The sequence below is a fragment of the Enhydra lutris genome, unplaced genomic scaffold (assembly GCF_002288905.1).
Source record: "Enhydra lutris kenyoni isolate GAN:26980312 unplaced genomic scaffold, ASM228890v2 scaffoldscaffold8, whole genome shotgun sequence".
Taxonomy (NCBI): domain Eukaryota; kingdom Metazoa; phylum Chordata; class Mammalia; order Carnivora; family Mustelidae; genus Enhydra; species Enhydra lutris.
Window position 1 is genome coordinate 11,615,803 of NW_019154092.1, and position 13,655 is coordinate 11,629,457.

The following is a 13,655-nucleotide window of genomic DNA, read 5'->3' on the forward strand; positions in this document are numbered from 1 at the left end:
TGGTTGCACCAGCTTGCATTCCCACCAACAGTGTAGGAGGGTTCCCCTTTCTCTGCATCCTCGCCTAAGCTGGTAGATTTTTATTCCTGAGAAGATTACCTTTCTCCTTTCTGCAAGTGACAGCGTCATGCTAAAAAATGTAGCATAAATATCTATATCTCATATTTATAAATAATAACTAAAATCTTTAAACTTAACATTTTATGTCTAATAGGAAGGATTTCTCAAAAAGAAATTAAGAGAAAGTAGAACCCTAATGCAAAACTGAAATTTGTGACACACACACACACACAAACCCACAATAATAAACTAATGAAGGTAATGGAATTTCTAAGTAAGGGTTGGACTAGAAAGTCTTCAGGGGAAGTCTACCTAAGATAAGGAATAGGCTTGATTCTTCCCAGGCTCCAAATCTGGTCATGTCAGGACTGAGTTAGGACATTCTGAAACATGGCTTTCATGTTGGTCCTTTATATTCTTTGACTCTCAAGATTTTTATATTTCACAAGATGTTTCAGACTTCCAAGCCCCACATCATTTCCCCAGCTACTTCTGTTTAGAAATCATCCTCTTGGGCCCCCTGGGTGGCTCAGTTGTTACACATCTGCTTTCTACTCAGGTTATGATCCCAGGGTCCTGCAATCCAATCCCACAACAGGCTCCTTGCTCGGTGGGGAGCCTGCTTCTTCCCTCTCCTTCTTCTGCTACTCCTGCTTGTGTTCTCTCTCTCTCTTTCTCTCAAATAAATAAATAAAATCTTTAAAAATAAAAAATTTAGAAGATCATCCATGGGTTACTGTCCTTAGTGGCACAGGTGAGTTTTGGTTTTGTCTGTTGGTTGTAGGGACACGGTTTTGTGGGTGTCGACCCACTTTATTGAACCTTTTCACTAGTTAAAGATGACATAGTGATCACATGTGGGCATCACATAGGTTGTAGCAAGCCGTATGTTAAATTTTACCCATTTTTATCCGTGGCAGTTGAGAGAACTTTATGTGTGTTGATTTGTTCTGCTTTGTTTTCCACAGAAACGCTCCAGAGGCCAGGTGCTGTTTGATAAAGTATGTGAACATCTGAATTTGCTAGAAAAAGACTATTTTGGGCTTACGTATCGAGATGCTGAAAACCAAAAGGTGAGTGATTAAAAGCAATACAAAGCGTATGTCTCGAATTGCTCGTTACTGTAAGAAAGGGAAGGAAAACTAAATCGGTATATCATTTTCTCTGCTTCCACTCCTCTATTTACTCCTTTGAGTCCCTAAATGCTGCTAATCGCCTTATTTCTTTATGAAAGATATTATTGACGACTACCTTTAATCTTGAATATTCTGGAAAGAGAAATTCCGTTTTTCACACCTGAGTTATTTATGGTTCTAGGAAAGCATTTTATATGGTACTTCTTTTGGGTGATGTATTTCAGTGAATTTGAGCCCATGAAAATCAAATACGTTGATTCTTACATAGAAAACAAGTTCCCTGACTGCTGTCCTGTTCCTAATTCATCTTAGTATGCTTCCATATTCTTACAAAATTGGAATATGACATGGGTCGTTTGCTGACTGGAGCCTTGTCTAATGTATTCAGCAGGTATTTAATGTTTAATTTAATACTTCTATAGACTCTTACACCTGAGTAATGCAGTCTGCTCGGGGCTTTGCCTCACTAATTCCCACTACTACCTGAAAAATAAAGAAGAGGAAACTGTTCCTTTGTGTTCGTGTGAGGAACTAAGTCAAAGAAATTTTGCTCATAGATGTTATTTGTTTTGATGTTGTGCAATGAATCATACTTAATGCCTACCCAATTCACTGAACAATGTCTAACTTCGTTATTGAACATCTGAGTTTTCTGATGAGGAAAATAATAAATCTCAAGCAGGTGTGTGTTTGTTAGGCAAGTGCCTGAGAATCTATAACCATGGAAGTCACTTTGTGGGCCTGAATGGCCAGGACATCAGTGGACATTATGTATCTTTAATTTATTCTAGTAACTTCTTTGAACATTGAATCCACTATTTTTTTTTTCCTCCTCTGTTGCTGTACTAGCTCGAATCTTTGAAGGTAGTGTTGTAAAAGAAAGGAAATTTGTCTCGCATGAATTGTGCCTGCACAACACACATTTTCTCATTAGGTTCGTGCCTGGACCCTCACAGGATCTGCTGAAGAGCACCAGCTGTGGGGGAAGGACCCAGCTTGGAGGGCCTGCCAGTAACCATGCACTTTGAAATATGCTTAGTGCGTGATCATCATCAAGTTGTTTTTATTCTTCTCCGGTTCAAATTCAAACTGTCATTTCCTTTTCAGAATTGGCTGGACCCTGCTAAGGAAATAAAAAAACAGATTCGAAGTAAGTCCTTTTGGATTATTTTACATGGTGATGTGAAGATTTTCAGAGAGGAGGGTTGTCTGAATTGGTGGCCCATACCCACACAGCTAGTGTGAATACAGTATTTTTTAAAAGACAGATTAAGATCTCAGATTTTATCTCTGACAGATTGGTCTAGCTTAAATACCCATTTTTAATCATCACAGCTTGGGAATTAAATGACTATGACATTTGACCTATTCCCCTGCATGTTCCCGGAATGTGCAATACGATTTAATCAAGTGATGCTCCAGTTGGCAATTAACCATTTAAAAGCTCCCAACGTAATTATTAATGTTAAATTAAGCCTAACTGCCACAAAAGTAGAAAAGTTAAGCTAAAGGTGGTAGTTAGTGAATGGTTTAGAAATGGAATAACAAGTCAGATAGCAATTTACTATCTGGTAACAACCTCTTTCCTTGGTCCCTAAAGGCAAGTTAAGAAATCCCATGTTTCCAGCAATTGCAAGGGCAACCCGCAAAACTGAAACACAGGTAGCTAGTAAGTACAAGACAAGTTGCTGAATCTTACTAACTATTCAGTGCACATTAAAACAAGATACCGTTTTTCACTTATTCAGGTTAACGGAGATTTAAAAGTTTATTAATGCACTGCACTAGCAACTATGGACACAGCTGATAGAAGGATAAATTGGTACAACCCTTTGAGAGAGTTTCAGATTTAAATATTTGTTAATTTAATATTTTATGTGTTATTTAATATGTTTAGTATATATTATAATTCAATATTAAATAAATTTAATATAATAAATATTCAGTCTTTATTAAAATTTAAAATGTGCTTATTCTTTGACCCTTAATTTTATTTATACAGATTCATCCAGCATATGTATAAGAGGGGAGGATGTACATATGTGTACATGCATGAAAATTTGTTATAATATTGTTTGCAATAGCAGAAAACTAGAAGCAACTTAAATATCCGCTTATAAAGAATGAATTAAATCAGTCATGGAATAACCATAACTTGAAATACTAAGCAACTATCAATATAATGAGGTAGAATGTGTTTTAGTTCTCATTAGTGAGACAAGTGACATCTGTTTAAAAGAAGTTATGCATATATATATATACATACATATATATGCATATATATATATGTAATAAATTTTGGAAGAGCACAAAAGCTGTCAGTAGTATCTCCAGAAGTGGTACCACAGTATAAGGGGTTAAGAAAGAGGAATTTTTTTTTTTATTTTAACCCTTTTCTGTAACTCTTTTACTAAAGACATGGATAATCTTTATAACTGTAAATAACTAGTTAATTTTTAAAGCGATTTTTTTGTCAATAAACTTGATAAATTTTTCGAACAACTAAATCTAGTTGAAGAATAAATTTAAGAGCAATACATTAATGAGAATGTCATGCCCGTGGAAGTTTTCAGCAATTTCCTATTAAAAAAGAGCAAGTATTTCCATTGCCTTTGAATGTGTTGAAATATCAAAACACATCAAGTACTAATAACAAGTGGTAGTGAGCATTTTGAAATGGCTTAATAGAAGATAGTATCTCCAAAAAAAAAAAAAAAGCTCTCCTTCTAGATATTACAGAAACTGATGGTTATGTATACAACTAAAACATCTTTACCACATTTTTGAGAGAAATTTGATAATCAAGTTAGATAGAAACAAATTGGAATTGAAACCAGGGACAGCTCCAGATGTGAAAACACTCCTTCTTTTTGTTCCAAGAGCCCTAATAAAAAATGTAAGATGATGAATATGTTCTAAGAATCCTTCTATGGATTTACTCAAAGCAGATGTGGTGAATATATATCCTATCGTGTTGTGTGCATAAAGTTCTCTGTAGTCATTTAATTAATGAAATGCTGTTCCTTACTTGGGTGATTGATAATTGCAATTCCTTTGAAAATATAAATATCTGGGATAAATCACAATATTGGCAGAAGAAAAGCTATATAAATGTTAGTTTTCTTATCTGTTGTTAATGGAATTCTTTTTTTTCCCTTCACTTCCCATTTATCCTATCTCCCACCTTCTGTGGGCCCGATCTCACCACCCTGAAATCATGACCTGAGCTGAAACCACGGGTAGGACGCTTAATCCACTGAGCCATCCAGGTGTCCCTCCTACCTTCTTTTCTAAGAGAAGAAAGAGGACAATCAGAACATGAGATTTAAAGGATATTTTCATCAGGTAGATTAGGGTAACGATAACATAAAGAGAACTAAGTGACAGTCCTGAAGATAAAGGAGGAAGCAAGGACAATTGCAATTTTTTAATTGAATTTGGTATTTTTATCTGTATTCCTTATTGTTTCCCATGCACCTAAATGCCCTCTTTCTGTAAAATTTACGTTCTACCAAGGCAGAGAACTATTATCCTATCTAACAGAATTATTGTACCATCACCTCCTTTTCCTAAATATAAATGATGACAGCGAAACACAGATCAAAACCACAGTGAGATATCACCTCACCCCGTCAGAAAGGCTAAAATCAAAAAGACAATAGGAGGGACTGGGTGGCTCAGTCTGTTAAGTGTCCAACTCTCGATTTTTGGCTCAGGTCACAATCTCAGGGTCATGAGATTGAGTCCTGAGTCGGGCTTCACCCCTAGGCGTGGAGCCCGCTTTAATTCTCTCTCTCCCTCTCCTCCTGTCCCTTCCCCACCCACTACCAACAAACAAGTGTTGGTGAGGATGTGGAGAAAAGGAACCCTTGTGCACTGTTGGTGGGAATGTAACTTGGTGCACCCACTATGGAAAACAGTATGAAGATTCCTCAAAAAATTAAAAACGGAAATAGCATACAATCTAGTAATTCCACCACTGGGTATTTACCCAAAGAAAATCAAAATAGTAATTTAAAAAGACGTATACACCCCTGTGTTTATTGCAGCATTATTTACAATAACCAAGATAATGGAAGCAGTCAAAGTATCAATAGATGAATGGATGAAGAAGCTATGGCGGAATACTACTCAGCCATAAAAAAGAATGAGATTTGCCATTTGCAACAACATGGACTGACCTAGAGTGTACTGTGCTGAGTGAAATAAAGCAGAGAGAGAAAGAGAAATATTCCAAGATTTCACTTATGTGTGGAATCTGAGAAACAAAAAAAGCAGAAACAGATCCACAAATACAGAGAACAAACTTATAGCTACTGGGGATTGGTGGGGGAGGGATGGGCAAAGATGGGTGAAAAGGGAGTGGAAGATACAAGACTTCCAGTTATGGAATGAGTAAGTCACAGAGATGAAAGATAGAGCTTGAGGAATATAGTCAGTGGTATTGTAATAGTGTTTTATGGTGGCACATGGCAGCTACGCTTGTGAGTACAGCATAATGTCTGGAGTTGTCAAATCTCTATGTAGTACATTGGAAACTAGTATAACATTGAGTGTCAACTATACTTCCATTGATATGTGTGTGTATATTTAGACACACTTGTATAAATGATTAAAGGATGTTTCCATTCTTTTCCTGCTGTTGGTGCATAGAATGTCTCTAGAATGAGATCTTCAAGAGAATGGCGATCAACCTGATAAAGCTTTTAAGTTGCAAACTGATGAGAAATAGAAAATTCTGAAACTGAAAAGTTTGCTCTTATGAGAAAAAATTATAATTCTAGTCATTTTTTATGCAGACTCAGATGTTTAAGTTTCTAAATATACTGTATTTTAATATAAATATATTTATGATATAATTTCATAATATGGAGTATATGATCTATCTACTGTATATAGTAATTTATAGTAATTTTATGCTGCGAATGCAACATATTTAAAGTTTCCAAGATTTGGCAGCCATACAATACTAAAATTAGAATTTTTTATAAGAATGGACTCTCTCCAGTTTCATAGTTTCCCATCATAAATTTGTGACTCGAAATCCTATATCGACATACAGGAATATCATTTTAATGCATTCAGGTGGTTTCATTTCCTGTGTCTATCTAGGGCCACCCTCTGAGCAGATTTGGGCTTGCAAGCCCATTCATTACATAACCATGCCTTCCCACTCAATTTGTTTCTGTCAGATTCTTTATGGGGATCTACATTTGAACTTTAATCTGCCTCTCGTTAATTCAAATCTTACGCCTTATTTAACTAGATATTTTTCCTTTTGATTAGGATGTAGACTGTAGTTTTTGAAACTTCCCACTCTTTAAAAATAATACCCCACAAAACCTTGCAGTTGTTTGGCTTATAACCTCATGAAAATGGATTTCTTGGGATTAGTGATTTTCATAGTATGGTTCCCAAGCCCACCTGTACTCAGACCACAAGGGGGTTGATTAAAACCACAATTCTAGGCCATATTTCCCAATCTCTGGAATAAAAGTCTCTGGGTGGAGCCTAGAAATCGACATTTTTAGCAAGTACCTCAGATTCTTAAACCAACTATAGTTTGAAATTCCTTTTCCTGCCCTGAGGATTTTGCTTTCAACTATCTTTCTTATACCCCCCCTTTTTTTTTAAGAATTTTATTTATTTAGGGCACCTGGGTGGCTCAGTCGTTAAGCAGCTACTTCAGCTCAGGTCATGATCCCAGAGTCCTGGGATCAAGCCCCAAGTCGGGCTCCCTGCTCAGTGGGAAGCCTGCTTCTCCCCCTCCTACTCCCTTGCCTGTGTTCCCTTTCTCTCTCTATCAAATAAATAAAATATTTTTTTAAAATTAATTATTTTAGAGAGAGAGAATGTGTGCACGTGCAAATGAGTGGAGCAGCAGATGGGGGAGGGAGAGAGAATCTGAAGCTGATCGAAACCTAAGCACAGATCTGGATGTGCGGCTCGATCCCACCACCGGGAGATCATTACCTGAGCCAAAACCAAGAATCCGACACTTAACCAGCTGAGCCACCCGGGCACCCCTCTTTCTTATACTTTTATTATGTCAAAGTTTATCTTGAATTTATTATGAGATTGTTTAATTACATTGATCAACCACTCACTGGGTTCAGGGCATACTTTGAAATAGATAAAAATGACAAAAGAGCAATAAGTCCATTTCCCATAACTAATACATTAATTTTCATTCCAGTTGCTTGGGGGGAGAGCCTGCTCTCAACTTATGAACCTCACCATCGGCAAGCAGTAAAGGGATCCATATTAGCAGAAAGTGCCTAGGAATCAATAGGAAAATAAAACGAGATCAGACCCTTTTTTGATTAACAAAAGGACATGGAAAAATCATCACTAGAAATATATGGGATTGAGGGATAACTTACAATTCTTAGAGCCTATGTTTCAGGAATATTTTCTGAGTGATTGAAAAATGATAGCAAGCAACCAGTGATACGTGGCTTTATGCCAGTTCTTTATAAGCTACCTCAGACAGTGATCCTGCCGTGTGGAATTTTAAGTGGATTATGAATAGTCGTGTTGAGAATAAACTAGACTAATAAATGTAACTATGCTGCTTATGACAGAAACACAGGTAATCTGTGCAGCTAAGTATTTGCCTCATACTCAAGAGAATAGCCCAAAGAAAGAAGCTGGTACTTAGAATTCTACCCCTTTCTTCTGAATGTTTGCAAACCACTCATGGAGCAAATGGAGTTTCCAGAAGTCATTTAATGGGGATGAGGGAGTGTTGAGCATCTTAGGGGGATAGTTGAGGCTTAAGAGCTGGAGTGTGAAATCACAGAGAGAAAGGAAGTAGCTACAGCTCATGGTATAGATGAAAGGCCTCCCGTATGGAAACCAAGGAGACTGGGAGGAGTTTCTCAGTAGCACCTTCCAAATACAAGCAGCTCAACGCTGTAGCCCTTTCCTGGCCATTGTGTGGGGAGAACAAACGTCCCTCGAAGGAACACCCAGACTTGAATGAGTTACCACGTTAAAAGCCCAGAAAAAAAGAACGAACTGAGTACGATGAGTTCAAGTAGGGATGAGGTGGAGAGAGAGTAAATGTAGAAAAGAAGAAAATGTTTCTCCATATTTATAGTGATAAACCATACACCAGTAGAGACTGTATTAATAAAATGGAGAGCTTCAGAAGGCTTCATGATGCTTCAGGTGTAAGGGTGGGGAGCACGGGACCCGGTGACTGTCTGCTACCACCTGGTTGATTGTTTTCCTTGTGGGAGAGGAGGCTGTAAGGAGAGGCCATGGGATCAAGAACAGTAACGCGTCAAGAGCACCTATCCAAGTCCTGGGCTCATAAGGAGGTGGGGGAATTTGGGGAAACACTGTTCATGCCTTCAGGCATCTCTCGAATCAACAATTTCGCCAAGGAAGAAAATTTTCAGCATCCTGGAGAGCAGTTCACTTAAATATTCACAACAAACCTTCCCAGAAAACAAAAATATCTTGAAACTTTCCTTGACATGTATTATAATGGGATTTGACCTGTAATAACAAAGCAGAAAGGACAAAGCAAACGGGATTATGTCTGTACCGTTGGTATGTGAGCTATCTAGAATTTCAGAGCAGTAGAGCCAGTCAGTTCCGGACTCGTCTGTCGGCATTATCCCTGTCATTCACGTATTTTCCCCCTCTTCGAAGGGCTTACCTTTGTCCCTGAGAAAGGGAGGAAATGTAATCAATTTCCAGGCTAGTTAGAAGCACCAATAATGGATTTGGGGCAAATATTAAGGACTAGATGAAGTCAAACATATCTGGATTTCGTTGAACTTGAGACTTTCCCGTTTTCCATGGAGGAGCCGATGTTGCTTGGGAGTTAGTACTTGGAGTTAAGGCGGTTCTCACTATCAGAATAATAAGTAGAAAGGGATTTTCTGAGTTTTGATCCTAATTTTTCTCTCATCTCTGCAGGTGGTGCTTGGCACTTTTCATTTAATGTGAAATTTTACCCACCAGACCCCGCCCAGCTATCCGAAGATATCACCAGGTATTTGAAAGTTGGCTCTGAAAAAGGCAGGCTTTTCTTTATTCTCTGGGGAAGAGCATGCTTACATCTGGGAACCTTTCAGTCATCCACGCCAGAAATGGCAAACCAAAGGCAACGGAGCGAGAGCAAACATCTGATGAGAAGATTTGCCAAATCGTATCTGTTCACAGTTGAATCTTTGGTGCTAAGCTGATACTTCCGTCTGTCTGACCTTGGCGGGAAGGCTTGCAGAATTGAGATACTGTCATCCACCCACCACCGTCAAATTGGATGGGATTCAGCCTTACGTGATACGGCAGTTCCTAGTGCTCCTGCTCTAAAACTCAGAGTAAAAATGTGTCTTTGGATGCTTCTGCTGTTTATATAACCAGTCTGATACACGACAGCTATTTTAAAAAATCAGGCACCAAATGCACACAGAAGAGAGTTTACTTTCTCTGCCCTGTGTGTACAGGAAAAAATGATTCATTCATTTGGGGGAAGGAAGACTGAAGAAAGGAAACTAACGTAAAAATATCCTGGTGCAGTGACTTGAGCTTTGGGTGTGTGAGGAGATCCCTTTAGGAGGCTATCCTGGGTTTGCCATGTGCTCTAGGCTCCTTCACATCCCACTTTGGAACTGCTGACTCTCTCGCCCTGCTTGGTAGTAAGTTTACAGCCAATCAGAGTGACATTATGCAGTGTGTACCGAATTTTCTGTGTAAGCCTCACATGCTTCTTGGAGGGCTTTTCAGAAAAGGGGAATTATTCCAAACAGCTCCAATCACTGGCTAGGAGTAAAAATAGTTCCAGCAGACGCATTAGGCAAAGAGTAAAAGAAATAGTTACAAAGGATTTCTTTTATATTTTTATTAAATCTAGGAAAATAGATGACTTCTTATTTAAAGATACTTTTAATAATATTGAAGAACCACTTAATTGTGGCTAATTTATTGGTTATAGAGCCACATATACCTGATATGCGATGCCTGGTTCCTTTCTATTTGTGCAATGTTTGCAGAGCCTGTGGAATGTGTAGAAATTTCTGTATCTGTATTACATGGAGTTTTTTAATATCAGCTTAAAATCACATTTGAAGGGGGCCTTAAGACTTTAATCATTGTCTTCATCTTCAGCAGATTAACAATTTATTTCTTATATGAACAGTGCAAGGATATATTATTGTAATACCTATATCCTGGAGCATGAAGGGTTTTTGTTTTTTTTTTTTTAAGATTTTACTTACTTATTTGACAGAGAGCGAGAGATCACAAGTAGGCAAGGAGGCAGGCTCCCTGCTGAGCAGAAAGCCCAATGTGGGGATTGATCCCAGGACCCAGAGACCATGACCTGAGCCGAGGGCAGAGGCTTAACCCACTGGGCCACCCAGGTGCCCCTATAAAGGGTATTATTAAGAGTTACCAACATTAGCACTTACCTTGGAGTCTCCTACAGTTAGTAGTCTATCTGTAAATCTTGAAAAGCAAGAAGCAGAGGAAATAAGTCAGCTATCAGTGGCGATATCTGTATATCTTGGCCACATTAAATGGAAAATAACTCTTACTCCTTGAGTATAAAGCTGTTTACTTGTAGGGATGAGGTGCTCAGATTTTGAAGGAGTAGTTCTTCAGAGTTAGTCTTCATATCAGTTGGATTCTAGGAAGTTCCCTAAATAAAAAAATGAGGACTGGAAACGGGAGCAATTGTTTGTTATTACGAAGAGACCATGGCATCAGGAAGGCAGGAGTAGGTGCAGTTGATGGTGGTGTAGTTGGTGAGTTAGCTGAAATCGGCCTTGCTCACATGGCGGGATGCTTAACCGATGCAGCAGAATGACACTTAAGGCTGGTAGAGACTTAGTAATTGCATTTAGCTGCACCATTATTATATGATAATTCCCCCAACCAGAGATTTCAGGGAGTGTGTTGGGGGGAATCACTGATTTGGATTTTAAATGTTAGTTATTTTAAAAGATGTTAAAGAAATATGTCTTGAGGTTTCTTCTACTCAGTGCCATTAATAAATAAATTTATTTTTAATAAATAAAATTTTTAATTTTATCTTTATTAATAATTAATAGTAATAATACTTCACTAATAAATAAAAATTATTAGGAGCATTGACTTGCCTCAAGATGCCCTTTAATATTGTATTTTAGAGCCAAGTATTTTCCCCTTACATCTAAAGCAAAGTAGAGATGCTAGAAAATTTGTACTAGTGCGATCATTCCCCAGGAAGGAATTGCTTACAGCGCGATTTGTACCAAGTGGCCTGCTTTTCTCCTGTCCTCATGCTGGATTTTTGCTTTGTCTTTTGGCTCCTGGAAGGTACTACCTCTGCCTACAACTGCGAGACGACATCGTGTCCGGAAGGCTGCCCTGCTCCTTTGTCACCCTGGCCCTGCTGGGCTCCTATACCGTCCAGTCCGAACTTGGAGACTATGACCCAGATGAATGTGGGAATGATTACATTAGTGAGTTCCGCTTTGCGCCAAACCACACGAAGGAACTGGAAGATAAAGTGATCGAGCTGCACAAGAGCCACAGGTTAGTGGCAGAAAGCCTGAGAACATTGGTTTGGCTTGTGCCTTAATGGGCAAGCATCCTTTGTATTACCTGCTCTTACCAGGCTGTGTTTCAGGGGCATGAAGGGTGGGACCGTAGCAGACTGAGGTTCTGTATTTTATTTGGTTCTGGGGTAGTTACACTCTTCCTTCTGGTATTCTGGTTGTTGTTCTTGTTTAGAGAGAGAGAAAGAATGGGGAGAGGGGAGTGAGGGGAGGGTAGATGGAGAGTGAAAGAGAATCTTAAGCAGGCTCTATATTCAGTGCAGGGCCCGACATGGGGCTCGACCTCATGACCCTGAGATCATGACCTCAGCCAAAATCCAGAGTCAGACACTTAACTGACTGAGTCACCCAGTGACTTTAAAAGCCATTTTCCTTGGGGCACCTGGGTGGTTCAGTTAGCTAAGCGGCTGCCTTCAGCTCAGGTCATGATCCCAGAGTCCTGGGATCCAACCCCCGTCAGGCTCCTCCTCAGTGGAAAGCCTGCTTCTCCCTCTCCCTCTGCTGCTCCGCTGCTTGTGCACTTGCTCTCTCTCTCTCTCTCTCCCCACCTCTCTGTCAAATAAATAAATAAAATATTTTTTAAAAAAATGAAAGCCATTGTTCCTGTTATTCTCCGCCACCCCCTTCAGAGCATGAATCTGCTGCTGCCTCTATGGGGTTTGCTTATGAGATAGCAAGGCTAAGTGGGAAATATTGCAGTCCTGCCAGGTAAAAGAAAAGCAGCATTGTGACTTTTTTTTTTCCCCTTATCAGAGGAATGACGCCAGCAGAAGCAGAGATGCATTTCTTGGAAAATGCCAAAAAACTGTCCATGTATGGGGTTGATTTACATCATGCCAAGGTATGCATTTTTTAAACCCCAAACGTCCTATTTAATTTTCTTTAATGCAGTGTTGTTATTACTATAAGCTGGTGATTTTTTACTTCCATCATTAAAAACTTTCGGGATCCAAATCTGTGTTTGCTTTAAGGCCCACTCAATGATAAGGCAAATTCAGCTCTCTGAGATTTTACTGAAGAGTTTGCTCTGCATGTCTCAAACTCCCATAGCTCATGGCCTCAGCTGCTGAAAGCCTTAGTTAGGCAAAGCCTCAGTTTGCCCCTTGGTTCAGTTAGAAATTTATCTTCACATAACAAGCTCCTAACGCAGCCCCCTTTCCTGTCACGGTTTTATTTCCCACTTTGTGCCAACACGTGCCCTTTGCTTCTGCCAGATCCTGTCTCTGCGTCTTCCCTGAATATGCCCGTCCTTGCCTGAGCTGTCCTCCTCCTTTCTGTCTACCTGACCCAACCGTGGCCAGTTGTCCAAGACCCACCTGTCACATCTCTTATGTGCCAAGTACTGTTGGATGCCTCTGTTCTGGATGCTTCCCTGGGCGCTCTGCAAATTCTCGTCAACTTTAAATAGCTCTCTCTAGAACTTAGGTTCTCTGACACAAAATCAGAGCTTTGAAATAAGGTTGTTATTTTAGTTCAACTAAAATTAGGCCCCAAAGCTAAGGATTGCTTCGTTGATTGGTGATGGGCGAAATGTCAAAGCTATATCTTGGCCACAGAGTCTTTTGAAGTTGGAACTGGACTGTAGGAGGGTTGAGGTTGTGAGGCTGCATAAAACATTTGACTCCAGGTCGCACTTTCCCAGAATCTCCGTATTTTTTCCAGAGCGAGAGAGTGAGTATATGGACTGTTCATCTGGTATTTGAGTAGCTGTGAATAAAAGTACTGTAGAAGCACAGACAAGCCTTCTGGAAACTTCTATCCAAAGCATACGAAATTTGTTAGGATCTTAGGGATGGATTCTGGTCTTTCAGTAACATCAAAAAAAAAAAGATCCATGCTTGAAATTCAAGGGTAGTTCCTTCTGATTTGGGCTATCAAGAGACTGTCACTCCTGTATAGGAAC

The 13,655-nt window shown here is 39.3% G+C and overlaps 1 protein-coding gene across 1 annotated transcript in view; it reads left to right on the top strand.

Moving 5' to 3' along the window:
• Positions 1–1,031: 1,031 nt before the first annotated feature.
• The window catches only part of LOC111142433 (band 4.1-like protein 3), a 51,656-nt gene continuing 39,032 nt past the window's right edge, over positions 1,032–13,655 (top strand). The window contains exons 1-5 of the mRNA XM_022495553.1: positions 1,032–1,133; positions 2,304–2,346; positions 9,129–9,204; positions 11,511–11,729; positions 12,506–12,593. Coding sequence (XP_022351261.1) covers positions 12,510–12,593 — 84 coding nt within the window. The 5' untranslated portion in view covers positions 1,032–1,133; positions 2,304–2,346; positions 9,129–9,204; positions 11,511–11,729; positions 12,506–12,509. The remainder of the gene's footprint in view (positions 1,134–2,303; positions 2,347–9,128; positions 9,205–11,510; positions 11,730–12,505; positions 12,594–13,655) is intronic.